At 40.5% G+C, this 27,569-nt stretch overlaps 1 protein-coding gene across 1 annotated transcript in view; it reads left to right on the forward strand.

The window, feature by feature from the left end:
* The first annotated feature begins 17,559 nt into the window (after positions 1 to 17,559).
* The window catches only part of TPH2 (tryptophan hydroxylase 2), a 102,913-nt gene continuing 92,903 nt past the window's right edge, over positions 17,560 to 27,569 (forward strand). Inside the window, exons 1-4 of the mRNA XM_086398683.1 lie at positions 17,560 to 17,686; positions 20,629 to 20,792; positions 24,450 to 24,633; positions 24,731 to 24,831. Coding sequence (XP_086254809.1) covers positions 17,575 to 17,686; positions 20,629 to 20,792; positions 24,450 to 24,633; positions 24,731 to 24,831 — 561 coding nt within the window. The 5' untranslated portion in view covers positions 17,560 to 17,574. The remainder of the gene's footprint in view (positions 17,687 to 20,628; positions 20,793 to 24,449; positions 24,634 to 24,730; positions 24,832 to 27,569) is intronic.

A 27,569-nucleotide genomic window follows, 5' to 3' on the forward strand; every position in this document is an offset into this window, starting at 1 on the left:
TGGTGTTTTCAGTTAAATTGCACTTGGAAATAATCTGCTGGTTCTTCATCAGAAAAAGAAAACCCTAAGATAGACCCTAGTGCATCTTGTATTTTTATATGATTGAAACAGTCATTTGAATGAGTTGTGGAAAGAAGTGAGAAACATGACTCTTTTATAAAGAAACTTTTTATTAGCATGAAATTGAGTATAGTATTGCCTTGGAGGATATAATTATCTGAATCAGTAAAGCAACTTCCTACAAGTGAAGTTAATAATGTAAAATAAAAGTTATGTAGTTCTAAAATGGTCCACTAGATAGATTCCCAGCACCCTGCCTCCGACCCCAGAGAACTAGGGAACCAAATGAACTTTTCTTACTTGAGCTTTAACTGACAATCATGACAGTAGAACCATTAGATTGTAGTTTTTAATATCATGTGTGTGTTATCTTTCATCAGTTAATAATGAGTAAGTCTATTCAGAAAAAAAAGTAAACGGATCAAAGCTCAGTATCTCCAGCCTTTCATTTCCTGCTGTTCAGGAAATTGCTGAGAACATCTTGATGTCCTTGTTCTTCCTGGACAGGGACTTTTGGGGAGATTTTTTTTTTCCCCCAACTATGTAATATAATGTCTACTTCAGAGTTTTAAAAAATCTTAAGACATTTAGTAAGTTTAACTTTTGTGAAGTTTTATTTTTAAAACTACTTGTTAAAAACATTTTTACTAAACATGTAATATATCTCTTTGGACCATTTTTTATATGTAAATAATAATAATAATACAGTGCTAAGTAAAGTCTGACTTAATCCTACTCCTCAGAACCAGCTAGCAAATAACCATGTAAACTTGAACCGTTGATATTGCTAAGATAGATATAGTTCAGGTAAGTGTCTTAGTCTGACTTTTAAAAGAATTGTTTGTTTTAATTTTCACAAGTGCTCTGTCCTTGCCAATAACACATAAAATATTGAAGGTGAAAGTGCAAGTCGCTCAGTCGTGTCCGACTCTTTGCAACCCCATGGATAGTCCATGGAATTCTCCAGACCATAATACTGGAGTGGGTAGCCTTTCACTTCAGGGGATTTTCTCAACCCAGGAATTGAACCCAGGTCTATCCGGATTGCACGCAGATTCTTCACCAGCTGAGCCATGAGGGAAGCCCAAGAATACTGGAGTGGGTAGCCTATCCCTTCTCCAGCAGATCTTCCCGACCCAGGAATCGAATCAGGGTCTCCTGCATTGCAGGTGGATTCTTTACCAGCTGAGCTATGTTATGTGCTGTAAAAAGTGTTTTCAATTCTGATGGGAGTCTATGGGCAACCTTTTTGTACTGGAGATTTAGAGAATTGCCATTGTATATTGTATTGCTTGGCTTAAATTTTGACTTACAGTTAGGTAGACACGTCCTTAAGGTTTGTTTTTTTTTTTTAAAGTAGTTCCTTGATTTTCTAAGGTGAATTTGCCCTAGTTCTGGTCATCATTTTTAGTAAAAAGTGATGACAGTCAATTTTGACTATTTTATGTAGGTTCCTCCTCTGTTCTTAACATTTTGAAGGGAAACTTTCAGTGTCATTTTATTTCTTAACAGGAAACAGGGTTAAATTTGAGATGAATCTGAAAGTTGTTTTAATCAGTATCTAATGTCATTATCCGACAGTAAACGTCTGTGCTTACTGTACTGAGTTGGCCAAAATGTTTGTTAGGGTTTTCTGGTAACATCTTAGGGAAAAACCTGAAAGGACTTTTTGGTCAACTCAATACTTTTAAGATGAATGCTGCTGCTAAGTAACTTCAGTCGTGTCCGACTCTGTGCAACCACATAGATGGCAGCCCACCAGGCTCCCCATCCCTGGGATTCTCCAGGCAAGAACACTGGAGTGGGTTGCCATTTCCTTCTCCAATGCGTGAAAGTGAAGTCGCTCAGTCGTGTCCGACTCTGTGCGACCCTATGGACTGCAGCCCACCAGGCTCCTCCATCCATGGGATTTTCAGGCAAAAGTACTGGAGTGAGGTGCCATTGCCTTCTCTGTTTAAGATGAATACTGCCATTTAAATGATAACAGTGTATTTGGCTGTCCTCCCTTTGGGTCCTTATAATATGGGAGTTTTTTAAGTTGTTGGATTTTTAAGTTGTTTAAGTTGAGGATTGCTCTGATAACAAACATTTTTATCTTTAGGTCTTATAAGTAGACTCCTATTTTTCAGGCTGTCTTAACTTAGGGAAAAAGAGTGTGTCATCTTTAGATGCAGAGAGGGGTGGGGGTGGGGCAGTGTGATTGGACATACTTCTGTAAGTTCTGGGGTATCCAAAGCACTCTTGGCACATGGGAAATTGCATTGTTAACAAACTCACTGTAAAGAAAAACAGATCGTAATCCAAATCTCTTTCTAAGAACCATCAGGAATCAGAAATGCTGTATTTACCTAATGTAGTTCAATCCCTAGAGTTAGTTGGAATACTAGAATAATAGAGTGAATGCTTCCTCAGTCGTGTCTGACTCTGGGATTCCGTGGACTTCAGCCCACCAGGCTCCTCTGGGATTTTCCAGGCAAGAATACTGGGGTAGGTTGCCATTTTCTAGAGAATCTTCCCCAGAGGGGTCAAACTTGTGTCCCCTGTCTCCTGCATTGGCAGGCGGTTTCTTTACCACTGAGCCACCTGGGAAGCCCTAGAATAAATAGGTGAGCTATTAAATACACTTCTCCTCAGATATCTCTCTGGTATATTGCTCTTCACATCTCTATGTACTAAAGTAGACAATGAAAAGAACAAATTCCAGTAAGCTTCGCTGTGATCAATGAACAGGTTCCTTTCAGGTTTTTTTAATTAAGATGTATTAACTTCAGAAATGGGCTTTTGCTGTGACAGTCAAAAATACATATTTTTGATACCACACTAGTCTGGAGGCACCAGACCTGATGAGTTAGCCAACTGCTTTAAAAACACAGTGAGAGCTGTTTTTAAGATTGCTTCAGATGTTTTATGGCCCGATTGTACCTCACATTTTTTCATGAGTGTCACAGGATCACTTTGTAAGGCAAATTCTCCAGCGGAGAAGCCATCAAGGTACTTCTTGATGCTTAGTATTAACACTGCATGCCACTGTGCCTGGCAAGCATGGAATGCAAGATACATCCAGAGAAAATCTGAGTCACGTGCTTTTTGTTACCTGAATCAAATGTTAAATAGGCCAAATGGAGTATTTGCTGACCAGAAAGTCATTAGCAATCAATAGCATCTAACTGAAATAGATGATATAAAGACTTAAATTGTTTTCTAAGTGAAATTATTTATTTTTTTATACTCTTAATAGAAGTAATGCTATTGTAAGCACACATGCTCCTATTTCTGCCTTCCAAAGTTCATGATAAGTTCTTTCACACACGTCAGGGTGTGAAGACGTTAACCTGAAAAACGGTTTTGTTAAATTCAATTTAAATGCAATTTCTGAATAAATTTGGGACAAATATTTTATTTGCTTCTGGTTTACAGAGCTTTTAAGGATTCTATATGTAGGCTAATGAGGGGAAACCCAGTCTGATGTTTCTAGCTTCCTTCATATCCTATTACATTTTCCAGACCAGCTTTTTAACTTTTTGTTTAATACAACTTATCCCAAAATTTTATTGATTGGTGAAGATTGGGGGGAAAAGAATCAGTTTCATTGATACTTCATACAAACAAAAAAACCCTTGCTGCTTAAACTACAGCTTACGGAATGGATGGGGTTACTCTCTTTTTTTTGGATGTCTTTAAATTTTTTATTCTGTATTGGGGTATAGCCAATTAACAATGTTGTGACAATTTCAGGTGAACAGCAAAGGGACTCAGCCATACATATACAGGTAATGGATGGGTTAGTCTTGACAGAGGTACATCTTAGGGAAGGAATTTAAGGAATAGGAATGTTTGAACTGTAGTCTGGTGAGTTGAATTCAAGTGGCAGAATCCTGGAGCCATCTGCGTCAGCAGAATCATTTTTTCCTAACCTATTCCCTTGTTCCTGACAGGACTATAAGTGAATCATTCCAGCCATGAGAATCTATACCCCACCCCACTCTTTTTGAACACTTGTGGAAAAGGAAATTCTTTACCACAGAAATTCCTATTTTCTTTTGATCACTCTAAATTTGATTTTGTAGTGCTTCTCACATTGCTGGGCTGCTGAATTTTCCCTATTTTCAACTCTTCAGAATTAGAAGAAGGTATGTTTAGAAGAGTGGCTCAGTGGTAAAGAATCCACCTGCCAATGTAGGAGACTCAGGAAACGGGTTCGATCCCTGGGTTGGGCAGGCTCCCCAGAGGAGGAAATGGCAACCCCCTCCAGGATCCCTACAGGGAAAATCCTACGGACAAGCCTGGTGGGCTACAGCCCGTGGGGTTGCAAAGAGTTGGATATGACTGAGCAGCTGAGCACTGCCCGCCCCCCAAGTTTATTCTGCAAGAAGAGTTGAATAATTGTGAGCATTTTATTTGTTAGCTTTACAGTGTGGAGTGAGTCCATGAGAGTCCTGGCCTCGGGCAAGGGGGTCCCTCTTTAATCTCGTTCCATGGTTTCCTAAGTTATTCTTAAGGACTCACATTGTCTGAGAGCATCACTATGGCTTTTTTTTTTTTTTTAAATACAGGAGCTTCTTTGTTAAACTTTTAAAAACCTTGAAGTTTTGTATACCTTATTTTTCTTGCTGTTTTCTTATTTATTTGCTATCACTGACTTAATTTCTTGGCCACAATTTAGAATAGCATAACTATGTATCAACACAAATATGAGTTCTTTTGATTGGTGGTGCTAATGGACAAATGGTACAACTAGTTTGAGGTGTTTGTTTTCTCAGTTCAAGGTGGCTTAGGGTGGGGTGTAGGTGCTTGGATCATAAAGTGTTCTGTGTTCTTGCCACAGTCATGGAGTTTACCCTATAATATTCTGGGAGTCAGGTGTCAGAAAAAAATTTATTCACACTGAATGGTTCGACTAGAAAATGCAAAACATTTTCTTAACGAATGCAAAACAGAAGGGTTAAACTATTTGCGTAGGAGCACACGTTTTCGAGTCAGGTAGTCATGGATTTGAGACCTGGCTCCGTCGTTCTTAATATTGTGACCATAGTGGTTCCCAGTAAATGGAGTATATGTAAAATGTTTAGTACAGTGCCTGGCATGACAAATAAATGCTATTTTATTTGATGACAATCAAATAGATACCTCTGCAGGCCATCGTTTTTTATTCTTAAAGCCATGTGGTCTGCTTTTCCTGCCAAAACACAGTATCCAACAGGTATGGCCTGGGGGCGCCATTTGATTTGTTTTCATTGAGGTCATTTTGATTTTAAATCTGAGCTGTGTTCTGGTTTCATCTGAGCCGTTGCCTCACTGACCCCAGAATAAATCACTATTCCTTTTCTGCTTTAGTTTTATCCTTTTCAAATTGGTTTAAATGTGCTTGCCTTTTATGAGTCTCCCTTTATGGAAGTTGTCATAAAAACATGATAATGAAAACACAAATGTAAGATAGATTTCATATTTTGCTTATTAATAAAGAGAGAAGTCTCTAGTCAACCATCTTCGTCAATATAGAAAATTATAAAAAATAAAAACCACCAGACTTGTCTGCACTAAGTATTTTAGTGGTATGGGAAATTATAGTGTCTACTTGATAGTCAAAGGTCCGTCTAGTCAAAGCTATGGTTTTTCCAGTAGTCGTATATGGATGTCAGAGTTGGACTAGAAAGAAAGCTGAGCTCCAAAGATTGATGCCTTTGGTGGTGTTGGAGAAGACTCTTGAGAGTCCCTTGGACTGCAAGGAGATCCAACCAGTCCATCCTAAAGGAAATTAGTCCTGAATATTCACTGGAAGGACTGATGTTGAAGCTGAAACTCCAATACTGTGGCCACTTGATGGGAAGAACTGACTCATTGGAAAAGACCCTGATCCTGGGAAAGATTGAGGGCAGGAGGAGAAGGGGACAACAGAGGATGAGGTGATTGGATGGCATCACCAACCACGATGGACATGAGTCTGAGCAAGCTTTGGGAGTTGTTGATGGATAGGGAAGCCTTGCATGCTGCAGTCCATGGGGTTGCAGAATCGGACATGACTGAGCTACTGAACTGAACTGATAGTCATATGAACATTTTATCAGGAAAAAAATTGATTCCTAAGGCTGTAGCAGCTGTTTTTGGTTATGATTTAACATTAGGTCAGTTCAGTCCGACTTTTGATACCAAATCACCCTTATCCTTCATGACTTAATTCAGATTATATTGTCGGATGTCTGGCTGGTTGATAGAACATCCTTGCAAAATTTAAATCCATCTTTATCTTTGTTGAAATTTTTTTCTCAAAATGATCGTTTCTATAGTCTTTGGGTATGTTCCACAGGAGTAAATCATTTCCATTGTGTCTGCACACTTTCGTGTATTATAGTATGAGTGGATGTAGTGGTGGCCACTTGAGTTGGTGTTGTTTGGGGATTTTCTTGCTGTGAGCACAAGTGCATACCAACTATGAGTGTGTGCTCAATCATGTCCAACTCTGTGGCCCCATAAACTGTAGCCCTCCAAGCTCCTCTGTCCATGGAATTTTCCAGGCGAGAAATACTGGAGCAGGTCACCATTTCCTACTCCAGGCAATCTTCCCACCAGGGATTGAACCTGCATCTCTTGTGTCTCCTGCATTGGCAGGCGGATTCTTTACCACTAGCGCCACCTGGGAAGCCCCATACTGACTATCACGGCATAATCAGTTTTATGAAGACTTCTCATTGAAAGAGTGGGATCTCCTAAGATCTCATGTGAGCCTAAGACTTTTTTTTCCCATAACTGCTGCTTTAAAAAAAAAAAAAAATCCACTCGTAGATACTTTAAGTACCAGGATATGGTTCTAGTGGTAAAGAATCTGCTGCTAATGCAGGAGATCTAAGGGATGCAGGTTTGATTCCTGGGTCGGAAAGATGCCCTGGAGGAGGACATGATAACCCACTCCAGTACTCTTGCCTGGAGAATCCTATGGACAGAGGAGCCTGGCAGGCTCTTGTCCATAGCGTCACACAGAATTAGAAATGACTGATGCAACTTAGCATACATGCAGAGTACTAGAATAGATGACAACTTCATTAACTATGTATATGACAGTTGGTTTGTGAATATGTTGAAAAGAGAATAGTGTTATGTAAATACCTGCTTGAGTTTCTTAAATGTTAGTCATGGCAGGCGTGTTTCATTTCTTTACTGATAAATTACTACTAAGTTAAGGAAATACTTCAGCTATGGCATAAGTTTATTTTGGTGTGGTATTCATGTGGTTAGGTTGGAGGAATTAGGAATGGATGGTATAATAGTGAACAATTCCTGTCACAGAACCAAAAATGTACCCTGTAAACCCTAGGAGTCAGATGTCAATGGAAAAAAAAAAAAATCCAACCAAGGTGATCATTAGGTTGGCTGGTTTTGTGCTATGAAGTTAAGCCCTTTCTCTTGCCTTATTCAATGTGGTTTAAGCACAGAAGGCATACTGTCATATTTGCTTGTGACACAAACTGGATAGGCTGGAACGATGGCTTACAACCAGAAAGACTTAAGGGAAAGAGACTTTTTGTTGATTGCCAATCTCAAAATAACCACTCTTGATTATTTTTCAGGTACCTCCGTACTCTTACAGCCCATGTCTGTCCTTTAATAACTGCACTCGCCTTCTCCATTCATCTTGGGGAGGGACCAGGAAAATTTTTTGTTATCATCAGCGTATTTCCTTTTATCCTTCCCCTGAACATATTTCTTTACATCTCTGAAAATTCACTTTGATGACATTGTAATCTCAGTTGGATTTTTTTCTTTTTTTTGGCCATGCCACGTGACTTGTGGGATCTTTGTTCTTCAACCAGGAATTGTTTATTCCCTCTCCCCTCAGTTCCCACTGTATACATGCACCCTTCTTTGTTGTTCTGTCTTCCAATATAGTTGATATAATATCAGTTTGTTCTTGTTGTTTAGTTGCTAAGTTGTGTCCGACTCTCTTGTGACCCCCGTGGACTGCAACCCACTGGACTTCTTTGTCCATGGGATTTCCCGGGCAACAAATGCTGGAATGGGTTTACATTTCCTTCTCCATGGGATCTTCCTGACCCAGGGATCAAACCTGTGTCTCCTGAGTCTCCTGCATTGGCAGGCAGATTCTTTACCACTGAGCCACCAGGGAAACGCATTATATTGGTTAGGTCAATGCAGTTCTTAGCTGACACATGCCTTTCTTTGACCCTTTAATTTTTCTTTGGGAGTCAATTCTTATTAAGGGTGGTTTTTTTTGTTTGTTTTTTACATAATTATCAGTAATCCAATCTACCATATGTTTAAATCGGGGCTTGCCAATGATGGGGGCTTTACCATAGGGTTATCTGATTGCTCTATTTTGTTCAGAGCTCTCAATGTCTTTTCAGGTTTTTCTTTCTTTCCTGGTCAGAGTCTTCAACCATTTCCCCATGACCTGGCTGCAGGGTAAAAGCCCGGCTCTCAGCCTCCTGTCGTTTGAGTCTCTGTATTCAGTGCACACGTTCCTTTAATCACTTTACTTTCAGGGTAATGGTGTTCTCAAGCATGTTTAGTGCCCTTCTGTCCAGAGGTCCTCTGTTTTACAGTTTCCAGAAAATAAGTTCCATTCATCCCCCTGGGGGCAGGAAGGGAAGTGGCTTGGCTATGTAGAATAGAAGAGGGGAATATAGAGCTTTAACTGCCTTTAAAAAAATAACAGTTTTATTAGGATATAATTCATGTGCCATAAAATGCACTCTTTTAAGTGTGCAGGTCACTGATTTTTAATATATTCACAGAGCTGTGCAAGTACTCTAATGTTTAACCTTAGAGTGTTTTCATAACTGTCAGAAGAAACTCGGCACTCAGTAGTGGTCATTCCTGCCTCCCCACTCCCCCCAGCGCCAGGTGACCATTAACCTACTTTCTGTCTGTCCACCTCTCTCCTCTCCCCCACCCCTTTTCTTGTCTGTCTTCACCTCTTCACCACATGTCATATAAATGGAATCATGCTCTGTGTGATCTCTTGTGACTGGCTTCTTCTACTCAGTGTGATGTTTTCAAGGTTACTTTCTTCCTTTATGTTACTGTTTATGGACACACCATATTTTGTTTTGTCTTTTCATTAGTTGATATCTGCGGTGTTATAAATTTCGGGTTTTTTTGTTGTTATGACTAAGGCTGCTGTAAACATTCATGTACAAGTTTTTATGTGGCATACGTTTTCATTTTTCTTGGGTGTGTACCAAAGAGTGGAACTGCTGTGTCATATGGTAACTCTAGGCTTAACTTTTTGAGAAACTGCCAAACATTTTTCCAAAATGACTACTGCATTGTAACATATACCTAGAGGTGAAATTGTTGGGTCATATGGTAGTTAATATTTTTTTTTTTTTGTAGTTAATATTTTGATAGACTACCAAACTTTTCCAAAGTGACTCATCATTTTTCAATCCTATCAGCAATGTATGAGACTTGCTGTTTTTCCACTTTCTTCCAATATTTGTCTGTCTTTTTTATTTTAGCTTTTCCAGTGGTTTATAAAGTAGTGTCTTTTTGTGTATTTTGATTTGTATTTCTCTAATGACTAGTGTTGAGCATCTTTTCATATACTCATTGGTCATGTATTCTTTGGACAAATGTCAGTTCAAATCCTTTGTCCATTTCAAAATTGGTTTACTCTTTTTTTCAGTGTCAACTTGTAAAAGACCCTTATAAATCCTGGTTACTGCCTTCTATGAGATACATGATTTATAAATACTTTCTCCCATACTATGGGTTGTCTTTTCATTTCTTGATGATGTCCTTTGAGACACAAAGTTTTTAATTTTGATGAGATCATATTTACATTTTCTTTGATTGCTTATGGTTTTGTTACCATATCTAAGAAAAAATTTGCCTAGTCCAAGGTCATGAAGATATAATCCTATGTTTTCTGCTGACTGTTATAGTTTTAGCTTTTAATTTAAGTCAGTGATTCATTTTGAGTTAATTTTTGTGTCTGAAGTAAGGTAGGAGTCAGTGTTCATTGTTTTTCACGTGGATATCCAAAGTTATTCTTTGCTGTCGAACAGTTTGAGCACACTTGTTGAAAATCAGTTGACCACAAATGGTCAAAACTTGTTTTGAACTCTCAATTCTATTCCATTTGTATGTCTACTGTCTTACGGGCTTCCCAGGTGGCGCTAGTGGTAAAGGACCTGCCCGCCAACGCGGGAGACATGAGAGACTTGCATGGGGAAGACCCTCTCGGGGGAGGCCATGGCAACCCACTCCAGTGTTCTTGCCTGGAGAATCCCTGTGGACAGAGGAGCCTGGTGGGCTATAGTCCAAAGGGTTGCAAGGAGTCGGACACAACTGAACTATAGTACCACACTGGTTGGATTACTTTGTTAAATTTTGAAATTGTTTAACAACTTCTTAAACAGTCTTTGAACAATTCTTTTTCAGTCTCCTCCATTTACCCCCACTTCTAGAGGTATTTGAGCCTTTCAGTTCAGTTCAGTCGCTCAGTCGTGTCCGACTCTTTGCGACCCCATGAATCACAACACGCCAGGCCTCCCTGTCCATCACCAACTCCCGGAGTTCACTCAGACTCACGTCCATCAAGTCAGTGATGCCATCCAGCCATCTCATCCTCTGTCATCCCCTTCTGCTCCTGCCCCCAATCCCTCCCAGCATCAAGTCTTTTCCAATGAGTCAACTCTTCATATGAGCTGGCCAAAATATTGGAGTTTCAGCTTTATCATCATTCCTTCCAAAGAACACCCAGGACTGATATTTAGAATAGACTGGTTGGATCTCCTTGCAGTCCAAGGGACTCTCAATAGTCTTCTCCAACACCACAGTTCAAAAGCATCAATTCTTCGGCACTCAGCTTTCTTCACAGTCCAACTTTCACATCTATACATGACCACTGGAAAAACCATAACCTTGACTAGACAGACCTTTGTTGGCAAAGTAATGTCTCTGCTTTTGAATATGCTATCTAGGTTGGTCATAACTTTTCTTCCAAGGAGTAAGTGTCTTTTAATTTTATGGCTGCAGTCACCATCTGCAGTGATTGAGATTCAATAATGTTAGCTGAGTTGCTTCTCAGTGTTCTTCATTGATAGCTTAGGATTCAGCTTTCTCACATTTACAAAATCTTTGATCATTTCATCTTCTTTTTAGCTTCCAATTTTTTTGTTGCTATTGTTTCTCCAATTTATGCTATTCTTTTGTGCCTTAAAAAGGAAAGGAAATCCTTTACTGTTGCTTTAGTAGGATTTCAGGAGGGAACAAAAATAGTTAAATCTACACTGTTAATTAGAAAGAGTACTTTAAAATCTGATATAGATGATCTGGACTTATTGCCTACACTTTGGAACCCACATTATCTTTAACTCCTGTAATCTGGGTTTATTTCCTCTCTTGCTAAAACTGCACTCTCTAAAGTCACCAGTGACAGTTTTGATAACCAAATCTAGCAGTTTTTCTCTAGTTCTCATTCCACTTCTCTGTAGTATTTGAAACCACTGACCATAAATTTTATCTCCTTTCTATGTTTCACCTCCTTTAATCTTTTTTACTTGGATGACTTCTCTTTTTCATTCTACCTTTAATTATGAGCATCTTTTGTGGTTTAGTTCCTGGGTTCTCTTGGTTATTTATTTATTATTAACATTTTTTAAATTTGTGGTAGAATGCACATAACATAAAGTTTGTATCTCACCATTCTTAAGCTCAGTGATGTTAAGTACATTCATGTTATTGGGCAACCAATCTCCAGAACTTTTTATCTTATTAAATTGAAACTCTGTGCCCTGTTTTCCCCTCTCCCCAGCCCCTGACAAACTCCGTTTTGCTTGTGAGTTCAGCTACTCTAGATACCTCATGTAAATGGAATCGTATGTATTTGTCTTTTTGTGACTGACATTTCACTTAGCATAAAGTCCTCGAAGTTCATCCGTGTTATCGCATTTGTCAGTATTTCCTTTTTACAGCTGAACAGCATTCCATTGTTTGTATATAGCATGTTTTGTTTACCACTTTGTTCATTGATAGACACTTGTGTTGTTCAGCCTTTGGCTCTTGTGAATAACAATGCTATTAACATGGGTGCAGGGCTTCCCTGGTGGCTCTAATGGTAGAGAATCTGCCTGCAATTCAGGACACCTGGGTTGCATCCCTGGGTCAGGAAGATCCCTTGGAGAAGGAAATGGCGCCCCATTCCAGTATTCTTGCCTGGAGAATTCCATGGACAGAGGAGCCTGGCGGGCTGCAGCCCATGGGGTGACAAGAGTCAGACAAGACTTAGTGACTAAAGTCAACTCAACATGGGTGCAAAAATATCTCTTTGAGTCCCTGCTTTCAATTATTTTGCACACGCACACACACACACACACACACACACACAGGCTTTCCTGGTGGCTCAGATGGTAAAGAATCTGCCTGCAATGAAGGAGACCCAATTTCAATCCCTGGATGGGGAAGACCCCTGGAGAAAGGAATGGCAACCCACTCCAGAATTCTTGTCTGGAGAATTTCATGGACAGAGGAACCTGGTGGGCTACAATCCATGGAGTTGCAAACAGTTGGACATGACTGAGTGACTAATGTATGCTGCTGCTAAGTCGCTTCAGTCATGTCAACTCTGTGCGACCCCATTGACGGCAGCGCATCAGGCTCCGCCGTCCCTGGGATTCTCCAGACTAATGTTTATGTATGTGTATATACACATACCCAGAAATAGGATTGCTAAATCATACCATAATTATTTTACTTTTTTGAGGAATCTTTTTACTATTTTCTCAGAGGCTGTACCAGTTTATATTTCCCTCAATAGTTCAAAAGGATTCCAGTCTCTCTAGAGAGGATTTTTCTCTATATATTCTTTTATTTGGATAGTCCGTGTTCTGCGCCAGCTAACATCACTGAATTACTCTCAGATTTCTATCCCTAGCTCTAATCTACTTCCCAAATTCCAGTCTAACATTTATAATTGCACGCTATTTAAAGTTCCTTGATAGTACTGCAGTCAACTCAAATTCACTCTTTTTTTTCCAAAACTTTTTTCCCCTCTTTTTTTCCCAAAACTTATTCCTTCTTTGGAAATACCGAAGACACCACCGTTTACAGTCATGCAAGCTTGAGAGTTTAGTCTTTTTCCTATTTTGGACTTCACCTTCTATTTTAGAAGCAATATTCAGGCCCTCACCCCGCCCCTGCTGGCCGGGAGACCCACCCCGTTGACTCTTGCTCCCCACGGCCCCTCCCCTCACCTCTCCCCTCCCCTCCCCTCCCTTCACCAAGCCCTCATCCCCTCCCCAACCCTCCCCTCCCCTCCCCCCACCGCCCACTCCGCCCCTTTCTGCTGCCACCCGGAGCTGCAGGATGGCTAGGCTGCCACAGGACCGTTTGAATCATGCACTGCTGGCAGGGGTCCGGGGCAGAGGCTGAGCCCCTTGACCACTTCCGGTGTCCTGTGTGCCTAGAAGCCAGTTTAGGTGCCGAGTGGCCACGTCCTTTGGTTTGTATGCTGCAGGAATGTCTGAAACCGAAGATGTGTGGGGTGTGTCGCACCACCTGACCCTGGAGCTCCAGCGGCCCATTGACAGCCCAGAGACTTCTCACCATGCTGCCCTAGCGGTTTCTTCCCATCCAAGATCCAGGCACATGTGGCCTCTTGTCTGAATGTGGATTTCTGGTCAGTGGCTGAGGTTAGAAATGGCAGGGAGCTTTGGGCCTGTGCGCTGTGGCTGTGGGTCTCTCCCTACTTGCCTATGAGAGCTGCAGCTGCCCCAAACCCAACAAAGACAGGGCCTTTGGGGGCAAAGTCGTCTTCTCCAGTGTGCTGTTGCTTGGTGGCTTTAGTGGTAAAGAACTCGCCTGTCGATGCAGGAGACGTAGGTTTGATCCCTGGGTCCGGAGGACCCCTGTTGAAGGGCGTGGCAAGGACACTGCAGTACTCTTGCCTGGGAAACCCCATGGACAGAGGAGCCTGCAGGGCAGCAGTCCATAGAGTTGCCAAAGAGTCAAATAACGACTTAGCAGTTAAACAGCAGCAACAGTCCTGGCATTCAGATTTACAAATCATCAGTCCTTCATTCTGTTCTTCAAGTTTAATATTTGTCTTCCAAAAACTTACCTTCTCTGGGCTTTGCTTTTCCTACCTCTCTGAAATTTTTCCTTTCTTATTTTCCTTTTTATGTTCCTGGTTTTGTTTTGTTTTAAATTGCTTTTAAATTTGATGTTCCCAGGGTTTTCTGTTGTTGACTCTCTTTTCAAACAACGTATACTTTGTGAGTGAAGCTGTATTACACCTTTTCAGCACTTGACAATAGCCAAATCTCTATATCCAGCTTAGGTCTCTTTTCATATTTTAAACCCATATACTCAGATGCTTATCGGACAGTTTCACTTGGTCATTCACATGCGATATATATAAGATCTAACTTTTAAGAGTTTCTTTTTTTTTCTTAATTTGCAATTATTTATGTGTGGTCTAGTTCAATGAATGAGACTGTAATTTACTCAGTCCACCCAGTCAGAAAGAAACTTCAGAGTTATTCTGGAAGATTTTTATCTGCTCCCACATCCAAGTAGACATGTTGTCCTGTGTATTTTGCTCCTTAACATCTCTTGTTCTTTTCATTGCATACTCCCTCTCCTGGTTGGACTATTTCAGGTCCTAAGTGATTTTGCCTTTAGTCTTGAGGTCCTCCTCCAAGCTGCTACTTTTCTGAAATACCAAGATGGTTACACTGTTGCCTTGCCTAATGCCCTTCTAAGTGATCTCTTTCCCCTACAGGATAAGGTGATAAAGTGAAAAGCCCACTGAACGCCATTCAAGATTTATCAGGATTTGGAGCCCGTTTTCCCCTTCGGCCTTATCCTTCATGGCACCTTTGCCCCAGACCCACACTCCATTCTTGTTGAGCAACATCATTTGTTGATATATTTCTTATATTGTTCTCTCTACATGGAATCCTCTCCTATCTTCTATTCCATTCCAGTTAATAAACACAAACTCACTTTTAATTATTCAACCTCTAGAAAGGCCCACTTAACTCCCCTAAGCTAACACTGAGCACTCTGTCCCTTGTGCTTTTACTGTCTTCTGTAGAGAATTCAGCGTGTTTTGTTTCACTTATTTATTTGCACGTATGTCTCTTTCAGCTAGTCTGTGCCTTGCTTGAGAGTAGCCGTGTATCTCTTTTGTCTTTGCATCTCCAGGACTCAGTTTCAGTGCCTAACAGAGTGAAGTGAAGTTACTCAGTCCTGTCCAACTCTTTGCAGCCCCATGGACTGTAGCCTACTAGCATCCTCCATCCAAGGGATTTTCCAGGCAAGAATACTGGAGTGGGTTGCCATTTCCTTCTCCAGGAGATCTTCCTGACCCAGGGATTGAACCTGGGTCTCCCACATTGTAGGCAGATGCTTTACTGTTTGAGCCACTAGGGAAGTCCTAACAGAGTGAGTCCTTAACAAATCTTTGTTGAATTACACATTTTCCCAAATCCTCTTTTAGATGAAATAATCTATGTATGTTTTCTTGAGCTTACTTTTGTTTCTTTGTTTGGAATACTCGAAGGTATAATGTAATAGTTGAGACCATGGATTTTGGAGCCAAACTGCCTGAATTTAAATCCTGCCTCAGCCACCTTTTAATTATGTAAACCTTTGGCGTGTGTGTGTGCTAAGTCACTTTAGCCGTGTCCGACTCTTTGTGACCCTGTGGACTGCAGCCCGCCAGGTTCCCCTGTCCACTGGATTCTCTAGGCAACAGTACTGCAGTGGGTTGTCATGCTCTCCCTCAGGGGATCTTCCTGACCCAGGGATTGAACCCACGTTTCCTGCAGCTCATGCATCGCAGGCAGATTATTTACTGCTGAGCCACGAGGGAAAACCAAACCTTTGGCAAGTTACCTAAATTCTTTGTGCCTCAGTTTCTCCATATATAAAATGGAAATAATGGTTACTGCATTGTAAATGTTGTGATGATGAATCACATTTTATCTTAAAAAGTGTTTAGGAATTGGCAAATACTAAGTACTCAGTGACATTAACTATTATTATTGTTGTTTTTGTTATTATTACTTCTATCAGTATATTTAAACTTCACTTTCCTATTAGGTTATCAGAGCTGATTTTTAGAGTAAATTCAAGCCATTAATATTTCAAAAATTAGATCAAATAATAATTATGACTCCTCAAGACTCCAGAAACAATTGTCAATAAAATCCAGTTAATTTTTGCTCATCCATTCCTGTTTAGAAAAATTTTCATTTTGTTTTCTGTATAGACAAGCAGTGCCAGTCCTTGGTTAGTTTTGCAGTCAAACGTTGTCCATTAAAAAAAAATTTTATTTTTTATTGAAGGATAATTGCTTTACAGAATTTTGCTGTTTTCTGTCAAACCTCAACATGAATCAGCCATAGGTATACGTATATCCCCTCCCTGTTGAACCTCCCTCCCATCTCCTTCCCCATCTCACCCCTCTAGGTTGATACAGAGCCCCTGTTTGAGTTTCCTGAGCGATACAGCAAATTCCTGTTAGCTATCCATTTTACATAAGGTAATGTAAGTTTCCATGTTACTCTTTCCATACATCTCACCCTCTTCTCCCCTTTCCCCATGTTCATAAAACTGTTCTCTATGTCTGTTTCTCCATAAACACGTCCATTTGATCAAGAGTCTTCAATACTTCAGGAGGCTATTAATATTTTCCTTGGTAACTTTATGATTTACTAAAGTTTGAATAGTAAGTTATCACTTGATCTATGCATTTCAAATTGTTGGACTTGTTCTAGTTTGAAGTCATCAAAGGAATGATTATATGGACATTTCATATCCTTTTCATTCCTACGTAGTGAGGAAGATTCTAGGGTTAGTGTCTCAACTATGCATGTATGTGGCTAAATCACAGCCTCGCATTTCCTTTACAATTGCCTAAACATCACTGCATAGTGGTATCACACGACTGGGGAGCAGTGCATTTTATGAACGCCATCACACACACAATTCCACTCACACAGTCATAACACATCAGATCAGAAAAAATTTATTAACATAAAGTAAAATGGCTTAGGGACTCTGCAATACTGATCTTTCTCGAATTATTTTACTTTTTTTTTGAAAACATTGAATTCATTACCTTAAGGGTGAGGCTAACTTGCCAGTAGCAGGTTTGAGAGATGAGAGCTAAGGTCAGGGGAGAGATGTTTTCTTTTACAAATAACACTCCGTTATGTATTGTTCTCTGCCACCCACGCCCAAGCAGCTACTCGACCTATGAAACAAACAAATAGCAGGGGAACACAGATAACCCCAGACTTCAGGTTTGTAATCTGACTGTGGCCATCGGCAGCCAGAAATGAGTTTCTTTCTAATCAGCCTTCCATCAGTCCCCAGTCACTCATATAAAGGGGCCTGGAAGGGGAAGATTCGCATTGCGTTTTCTTCAGCACCACGGTTCTGGTCAGTGCCCCGAGAGGTCCGCTGCCTGCCAGCTCCTCTCACCTCACTGTGGCTGCTGCCCCGCTAGTCCCGCTGCTGCAGAGGAAGCAAATTACATCGGGACCCATGCAGCCAGCAATGATGATGTTTTCCAGTAAATACTGGGCAAGGAGAGGGCTTTCCCTGGATTCAGCAGTGCCCGAAGAGCATCAGCTGCTCACCAGCTTAACAGTGAGTACTGAGTAGCTGGCACTCCCTAGAGGAGTGTTTTCCAGGCTTGGGATAGTCCTATCCTTGCCACTGGGACACCTACTCTAAACACACACCCTTAATTCCTTCCTCTATCATCTGTCTAACCTGCCTTCCTCCTGCCTCTCTCCACCCTTCCTTCTCTCTCCATAAAGTAAAGCAGGTGTCCTGATCTCTACAGGGCAAAACTTTCTTTCCTCAAAGTTTTTGAGTTGAAAGTAAAGAAGTTCCCAAACATTAAGAATGAGAAGTTCTATGAAACAATGTCTTATATCAACAACCAAAATAAGTGTGCAGAATTTTTGAAAGGACCGTTTATTATGAGTTGGAACAGGGAGAAGAAATTAAATGGATTTTTATGGTTCCTGCAAGATTATTGTGTCTTCTGTAGCCTCTTCCATATATAAAACCTGGTCTTTAAACACAAAGTAATATTTTCTGGTTTTGTCTATAGGTGCTGTTTATTGGAATAAGAGAAAGATCAGATTCGTTTCAAAAGTTTTCCTGTGTTCCTCATTACTCCATTATTTTTCAGTTTAATTGATGGGGTAATGAAAGCAGTATACCACTTGTTTCAATATTTAAGGCAGTTTTATTAAAAAAACAGTAACAGAATGAAGAAGTAACATTTTGCAGGATTTAGATCATGATATGGGGTAATAATCATAGGATTTAATAAAGAAGACAGTGAATGAAAAATGTATTCAGATTTCTAATTATTAAAACTATTAAATGATATTTCATTACCATATTACCAGAGTTAATCAACCAATTACAATTCAGTGTGTATCATAGGAAAATCTGTTTTAGTATTGTAGCTCTGACTATGTGCCAGAGGGTTGTACTGTCCTAGTATATTATTACTCCTAAAAATGTTGAAAAGTAATCAGGACAAGTTTTGAAGAACTGTTTAAATCAATTTGCAAAAATGAGTCTAAAACATAAATAAGTTTTCTAACATTTAAATGTTAGAAATGAATATTTGAATGAGATATTACAATGAAGAATTCTGAAGCCATAGTGACCTTCTGGGAGGAAAACTCAGAGTTATGGTTAATGTATAATAACCCTTTCATATAGAAAATACTACTTAAAATATATGAGATCTGTGGCAGATGTTGAGAGCACTACAACATTTGAGTTTTTAATGATGGAACATACTGTCAAATGCCAATGCCTGCATAAACTTCTTTTGTCCCTCAAGTCATAAATTATAAAATATTTATTTCTGTGATATATAAATCTAGTGAGTGAGGCAATGGTAACATGTGAAAATAAAGCCAGTAGAGAAATCAGAGGAAGAAAATAACAAAGAACTGTTCTCTGGGTTCCATATCAAATGTGCGTTTCTCAGTTTCATGAGCAAGTAATAGATTGGTATGACTGCACTCTGTCACTGTCTGCCAGGGAGAAAGTTCTATTTGCCCAGGTCTTCATCTATGTATAAAGAACATGGAAAGGTACACTCCAGTTTGCATTCTGCTGAGTAAGTTTCCAGCTTTATAATTGTGTATTTCTGACAATGTGATCCAAGTTTCTGGAATCTGTCGTTTTTGTCTTTAGCCAGTAGGACTAGTAGTCATTACCTACTTGTGTATTATTATGGTATCTTGGTTGGCCAATGAAGTGCTAATATTTTTCGATTTCTCAGATTCTGCTCTTGGCTCCTAATGATGAGCTAGCCTCTTTGTTTTTGATTTCTTTTTACCCTCCTCTTCCTTCCTGCCTTCCTTTCTGTCTCTCTCCCTCCCTCCCCTCCTTCATCTTTCTTTCTTTTCTTCAGTTTTTTCATGCAGCTGAATTTTTATGGCCACTTTTCATATATCATCTGCTGACACAGGTGGTCTTCACTGAATACACTCCCATGTGCTGAACTTCTGCAGATAGACTCACATTGACCATGTGGATCTACTTGCAGAATGTAAGGTGATCAATTTCAGTGTATGTTCTGACATATTTCAGCACAAAATTAATATTTTGTTTTTAAGATTAACTGAAAAAATTATTGTGAAAAATATGTTTAGTAATTAATATAGCTTAATTCTATGTTTAGTAATTAATATAGCTTTGATATAATTCAACTAGGCTAACAGACCAAACTTCATGCTATAAAATCTGTTAGAAAGAAAGGAGTTATTCAGACAAGAGACTTTTTTTTTCCTTTTTATTATTTTTTATTTTACTTTATTTTTTAACTTTACAATATTGTATTGGTTTTGCCATATATCAACATGAATCCGCCACAGGTATACATGTGTTCCCCATCCTGAACCCTCCTCCCTCCTCCCTCCCCATACCATCCCTCTGGGTCGTCCCAGTGCACCAGCCCCAAGCATCCAGTATAGTGCATGGAACCTGGACTGGCGACTCGTTTCATATATGATATTATACATGTTTCAGTGCCATTCTCCCAAATCATCCCACCCTGTCTCTCTCCCACAGAGGCCAAAAGACTGTTCTATACATCAGTGTCTCTTTTGCTGTCTCATATACAGGGTTATTGTTACCATCTTTCTAAATTCCATATATATGCATTACTATACTGTATTGGTGTTTTTCTTTCTGGCTTACTTCATTCTGTATAATAGGCTCCAATTTCATCCACTTCATTAGAACTGCTTCAAATGTATTCTTTTTAATGGCTGAGTAGACAAGAGACTTTATGATGGTCAGATTTTTATTGCTATTAAAATGAAGCAAATATGATTTCCCTTTAATTTCAACCATTGGATGATATCTTTGAGCATTGCAAAATAGTGCCCATGAATAAATTAGACCAGTACTTATGATCGATAGTTATAAGTGGCTTGGCAACTTCTCCTTGAGTTTGTATGCTTGCTAAGGGTTCCAGCATATGAATGGAATATCTGAAAAAGAATCTGGTTACAGAGAACTCTGGAATCCTAACTAATACTTTTGTGTGTGTTTCTCCCTTCTTGAAGCTAAATAAAACTAACTCTGGCAAAAATGATGATAAAAAAGGCAACAAGGGAAGCAGCAAAAATGACACTGCTACCGAGAGTGGCAAGACGGCAGTTGTGTTCTCCTTGAAAAATGAAGTTGGTGGATTGGTCAAGGCACTGAAACTCTTCCAGGTGAATGTAAAACATCATTATCCAACTTTAAAAGTGTCTGTGTGCTGGTTTACAAACCTGTCATCTCTTATGAAGTATCACTGAATCCATTTCTAGATAATGTGTTGAAACATTCAAAGAGACCAAACTTCATGAAGCTCTATAAGAGGGGTTGGTCTGTCAAACAATAAAATAAACATTCGTGGAAATAATGGTTTATTAACTCACAGTCAGCCGATTAGTAATTCTGCATACTGTTGTCAGGTGAGGAAGTCGGTACTTTAAAAGTATGAGCCTCACACCTGGAAAGGCAAAGACAAAAGAAGCCAAAGAAGGTATCTTTAAATATTAAGAGCTTGCAGCCTGATTCAGTTTGTTCACATTTGATTCATGCATATGTCCTAGAGCACATTGATGGCATAAAATGTGATATGTTAGTATTCAGTTCAGTTCAGTTCAGTTGCTCAGTCATGTCCGACTCTTTGCGACCCCATGAATCACAACACGCCAGGCCTCCCTGTCCATCACCAACTCCCAGAGTTCACTCAGACTCACGTCCATCGACTCAGTGATGCCATCCAGCCATCTCATCCTCTGTCATCCCCTTCTCCTCCTGCCCCAATCCCTCCCAGCATCAGAGTCTTTTCCAATGAGTCAACTCTTCACATGAGGCGGCCAAAGTACTGGAGTTTCAGCTTTAGCATCATTCCTTCCAAAGAAATCCCAGGGCTGATCTTCAGAATGGACTGGTTGGATCTCCTTGCAGTCCAAGGGACTCTCAAGAGTCTTCTCCAACACCACAGTTCAAAAGCATCAATTCTTTGGCACTCAGCTTTCTTCACAGTCCAACTTTCACATCCATACATGACCACAGGAAAAACCATAGCCTTGACTAGACGGACCTTTGTTGGCAAAGTAATGTCTCTGCTTTTCAATACGCTATCTAGGTTGGTCATAACTTTCCTTCCAAGGAGTAAGCGTCTTTTAATTTCATGGCTGCAGTCACCATCTGCAGTGATTTTGGAGCCCAGATAAATAAAGTCTGACACTGTTTCCACTGTTTCCCCATCTATTTCCCATGAAGTGATGGGACCAGATGCCATGATCTTCATTTTCTGAATGTTGAGCTTTAAGCCAACTTTTTCACTCTCCACTTTCACTTTCATCAAGAGGCTTTTGAGTTCCTCTTCACTTTCTGCCATAAGGGTGGTGTCATCTGTTTATCTGAGGTTATTGATATTTCTCCTGGCCATCTTGATTCCAGCTTGTGCTTCTTCCAGCCCAGGTTTCTCATGATGTACTCTGCATAGAAGTTAAATAAGCAAGGTATAAGCACTTGTTATTCCCCTAAGCCTCATTGTTTCAAGAACCTAACATGTCTTTTGTAAAGATGAGTCATTCTCCTTATATAGGACCTAGGACTGTGTGTGTGCTAAGTCGCCTCAGTTGTGTCCAACTCTTTGCAACCCTATGGACTGTAGCCCACCAGGCTCCTCTGTCCATGGGATTCTCCATGCAAGAATACTGGAGTCGGTTGCTATGCCCTTCTCCAGGGGTATCCTCCCAACCCAGGGATTGAACACACTTCTCTTACATCTCCTGCATTGGCAGGCAGATTCTTTACCACTAGCGCCACCTGGGAAGCCTGGGAGCTCCGGCTAGCTTTCTCTTGTAGAAACACAGTCATCCAAGTGGGTGGGTTGAAACCTCAAGAAAGATTGTGGTTGAGGGGAAGGTTATAAAAAGCCAGAAAAACTCTTGACTTCTTGCCTGGGTACACCTGATGGCTTCCCTCTCCTTCAGGACATGCCTCTTTTACCAGTGGGTTTTGTTTGGGGGCACTGGCCATAGTTAGAGCTATAACGGGGGCTAGCACCGTTTGGTGCCTTGGGCTGCTGGCGCCATGGAGAGACTGAATTGCGGGCAGAGGTTTCAGACCTGTGTTCTCTTGGCTCGGCTAATCCCTAGCTGCTTCCTAGATTCAGTAGCTTCATTTGTAAAATAGCAGTAATAATTCCTACCTAACAAGGTTGTTGTGCTGAAATAACAGGAGTGTAAGTGCTTTGTAAAGTGTGCAGACATTAGGCATTATTGTGATGCCTCTTTGATGACCATAGAGGGGAAATTAGCAGCCTGATTTGGAAAATATTTCCTTGTTCTCTTCTGACCTTGAAGAAAGGATCAGGTACAATAAACAGTGGTAATGGAAGTTTGGGGAAATATTTTACACATAATGATATCGTCCAGTGCTGTCTCCATACAGGGCCCAATGGCAGGCCAATTCAATTCCAAGCTGGGTGCAGTGGAAAAACCCCAGGGGACACAGTCGTCAGCTCTGGGTTTTCACTTGGCCATCAGCTGGTGCTGGGGTCTTAGTTACATCACTTAACCCATCTGCACCCCAGTTTTCTTGTCTAAAAATATCCACTCTGCTTCAACCAAAGTCCACGCAGTGACCCAGTTGTGTGAAGACGCTTAAACTTTGAACCTCATGTTAATCTTACCTTTATTACCTCCCAATTTAGAAAATATGGCATTATTGCAAAACTTATTAAAAACATAAGTAGAGCAATTAGTGGCCTGGTCACAGGATGAGTTTCTTTATACAGAGAAGGATGCTGTGATTTCATCCTGGTCTGGCGCTGGAAATTGCCTATCCTGCTGCTGTGCTGAAAGGTCTGAGGCCTCCCGGACTGTACTAGGAGTTATGCTGATAATCAGAGGCTAGTGGACTATTGGGGAGGTATCTGCTTGTCTGGGGGTGGTTAGGATGGAGAGAACTTAGTCTTCAGTTAACTGAGGACAAAGAAACACTACATCACTGGGGAAATTTAAACCGGAGACTTAAGTGTGAAATTGCGGCCCTGCTTTGAACATCTTATTGTAAGGAGCTTTTACTCATGAAATCCATCATGATAGTTGGCAGCAACACATTCTTGGATGAAGTTAGTTAGCCTGGAGGTTGCTGAAAGAGAATAGTTCCTAAGTGGTTCTGTTAGGGAGTCTTCTTTTATCTTCTTGCCTACAGAGATCCTTCCTTAGCTACTTTTCTTGCTTCCTTCCCCCACCCCACCCCCCTAAATTGTGGGCCACTCTTCGGTCAGTGTTTCCCAAATTTCAGTCATTTTCATGTCACCTTCCCCGTTTCTGCCTTATTTGCCTGCTGTTCATACTATTAATTATTTCTTCTACAATTATCTTAAGTTTTATTTCAGAAGGAAATGTTTTATTACTATAAAATCAAGAGTTTGAGTTATAAGTTTTTTGGGAAAATATATATAAAAAAATCAATCAATCTGACAATATGATATATAACAGAATGATAAACTAATTTTCCCCCCAAATAAGCATGCACACCACCATTGGGATGTGGACTCCTCTAGAAAATGATAATCTTCATAATTATTATACATTTTATGGGGCCCTTTATATACCATAATGTCTCTCCTTGTTGAAAAAGAGACAGGAAAACCTATGCACAGTTACTGTTCTTATTCATAGAGACAATGGCTGGAAAACATTTCCATGTTTTAGTCAACCAAACAGTGAGATAATTGTCTTTTCCTCTTTTGTGGGCACTTGGCACCTTTCTGCTTACATGTTAAACAAGGACAGTCCATGGCATCTCTTTTGTTGTGCCCTGAAGGTGATTTAGATATGTTGTTTATACTTTCACAGGAAAAGCATGTCAACATGATTCATATTGAGTCCCGGAAATCCCGGCGGCGAAGTTCGGAAGTTGAAATCTTTGTGGACTGTGAGTGTGGCAAAACGGAATTCAATGAGCTCATTCAGTCACTGAAATTTCAAACCACGATCGTGACGCTGAATCCGCCCGAGAACATTTGGACGGAGGAAGAAGGCAAGGCCAGTTTTTGTCTGTTGGGTGATTTTGCAAGCTGACACGTGTTGCAAAGGGGAAAGCTAATATTTTTGAACCTGCACTGTGTTTCCAACAGAGTTGGAGGACGTGCCCTGGTTTCCCCGGAAGATCTCGGAGTTAGACAGGTGTTCTCATCGAGTTCTCATGTATGGTTCGGAGCTGGATGCCGACCACCCAGTAAGTGCCCAGTCAAATCCATCCTGCATGTGCTCTTCCAGCATATGGCAGTGCCATGATGCTTTATCATAGAGCAATTTATTATTTATTCCCTGTAACTGAGAGCAGGCTCTTAAATGATAAAGCTTCTCTATACGTATTCGTTGGCTGGAAGCAGGTTAGAAGGATGGTAGTTCCACCTTGCTTTTATTTTTAAAGGGGTTGGATAAAAGAGGAGGAGAGTATAAACCTTGGAGAGCATTTCTGTAGAATTAGACAGCCTGAAATATACTTGCAGATGGTGGCCCTGGGAAGAAAGGAGGAAGTGAACTTGGTCGCCTCTTTGGGAAACTAGGGAGGACTTGGTGTTATGGGGCTCAGTGAGAGAGTAAAATTCTCCTTGTTATTTTCCTTGACGGGAAGTAGTTAGGAGCAGAGCAATGTGGTGGACTTCAGTCTCAATGGAAAGGCAGAGGGTGATAGAATCAGACCGTAATGGAAGACGCATCTCTCCTTCCTGAATCTATTTACCGCCATCTCAGCTCTACAGCTGTAAAAATGACCACCTTTAAAGAAATATGATATGTAGTAAGCATTTCCCATTATTCCCTCTCTTCCCCTTAACATCAGTTTTTATTTAACGCAAGAGGCCTGAAACTTCTTTATGGTCAGAATGAAGTACAGTTAGTAGCCTGGGAGAAGCAAGCAATATACTCCTTCGTTACAAAGAATTTTCCCCCAGTGCCCTGTGTCTAAAAGTGGTGGGTTAAAGGGTGAAACCCGAGCAGATTGGTCATGCTTATAGGAGCCTTTTGTGGACTGAGGGTAATGGTTTTCAGATATCCATTTTATTTAAATGGAGGAAGTCTGGAAATCTGACAGACTGCACAGTGGTTCTCTAAGTGTGGTCCTGGGACCAGCTGCCTCGGTATCACCTGGGAGCTTGTCTCACTAAGCCCACACGCAAGTGTGAGAACCACTGCTTTAAAGGAAACCAGGACAACTTCAGCAAGAGCGAGCTTTTCAGTCAAACCAGTCTTTTGGCATAAAATACAAACTCAAACCAATTTGTAGCATGCCATTTAGTGGTCAGACAAGCCTAATTCAATTCCATGATTCAAAAAACTGAGTTCGCTCAGACACATTGTTACATTTGCCAGTATAGCTTAAAAATTCAGAATAATTCACAGTAGTTCACATGAAAGGCTCCTGAACTTTAGAGAAATACTCAAAAGTATCTTTAATAATCATCCATTTGTTTATCTTCCCCTTCTCCACCTCAGAGGCGTCAGAATTAGCACAGAAGCCTGATTTAAGATCTTAGCAGTAACAGGACGGCTCAGACACCAGCTGTTAATTTGCAGGATGACCTTGGGCAAGTCCCTCTACTTCTGCAACTCAAATTCTTTACATAAAAAGCAGACATAAAATGCTTATTGAGCTCAAAGGGGCGTTTGAAAGGCCTAGTTAATAAAACAACTGGAAAGCATTTTGGCAAGAGTAAATGCTTAATTCCGGGAAAAGAAATGCTGTATTAAATCATGCAGATCAATGCCTGGACAGTAAAGAGTTTTTTTTGCTAACCTCTCATTTCCAAATGCTCCCCTTAGTCTAGTTTGGAAATTACTCAAGCTAGAGAAAGGGGGTTAGAACAACCACAGGAACCACTGACCTTGCTGTGAAAAAATATATTCTAATACCCAGCATAAATTGTTATATGCTTAATTTTGTTCCATCATTCCTAATTGCTCCCGTCTTATGATACCTTCTCTTATTTTCTATGCAGCCACTTGAGATAATTGCAGGTACTTAGCAATCTCCTACCTGACTCACCATTTTTTACCACATATATTTCTTTTACATAAGCACACCAAATTTTCATTATGCAAAATTTAATATTGCTAAGTTGGTGTTTTTAAAATTATTATTTGATGAAGATAGATAAAAGTTTCTAAGGAATTTTTGTGCCTGGGAATAATTTCAGTCCCAAGGCAGGGATTATTATGTTAGGATCACGTTCTTGTGCTGAGATGGCTCACAAGGGGCTTGGAATATGAGTCATGCTGCTGAGGTTCTCAAGAAAGGGTTAAATATGTAGGTGAGTCCATCTCAAACATTAAAGGACATACAAATCACGTAGATCTTTTCAAAATGCAGGTGGAGGTCCTGAGATTCTGCCTTTCTAGGGAGCTCCCAGTTGAGGCGTACACTGGAGGTCTGGGGACCACACTTTGAATAGCAATGGCACCCCACTCCAGTACTCTTGCCTGGAAAACCCCATGGACGGAGGAACCTGGTGGGCTGCAGTCCATGGGGTCGCTAAGTTGGACACGACTGAGCAACTTCACTTTCACTTTTCACTTTCATGCATTGGAGAAGGAAATGGCAACCCACTCCAGTGTTCTTGCCTGGAGAATCCCAGGGACGGGAAGCCTGGTGGGCTGCCGTCTATGGGGTCGCACAGAGTCGGACACGACTGAAGCGACTTAGCAGCAGCAGCAGACTGCGAGGGTCTTTCAAAGTGGGATTCAAGGTTCCCTGCATAAGGCTCTCATTAAACATGCAGTACCTGAGGGGCTCATCTGAAGCCTACTGAATCAGATCTTCCAGGGATGAACCCTGGAATCTGCCTTTAAATGGATTTACCAGAGAGTCCAGTGAGCTCTAAAGTTTGAGAACTTGTGCCCTAACTCGGTGATTCTCGGCCCTAGCTTTCCATTTAGATAATCTCTGGGAAATTAGAAAAAGATACTAATGCC

Source organism: Bos grunniens, chromosome 5 (assembly GCF_055505025.1).
Source record: "Bos grunniens cultivar Pamir isolate PY7600 chromosome 5, Bosgru_T2T1.0, whole genome shotgun sequence".
In the NCBI taxonomy this organism is placed as follows: Eukaryota; Metazoa; Chordata; class Mammalia; order Artiodactyla; family Bovidae; genus Bos; species Bos grunniens.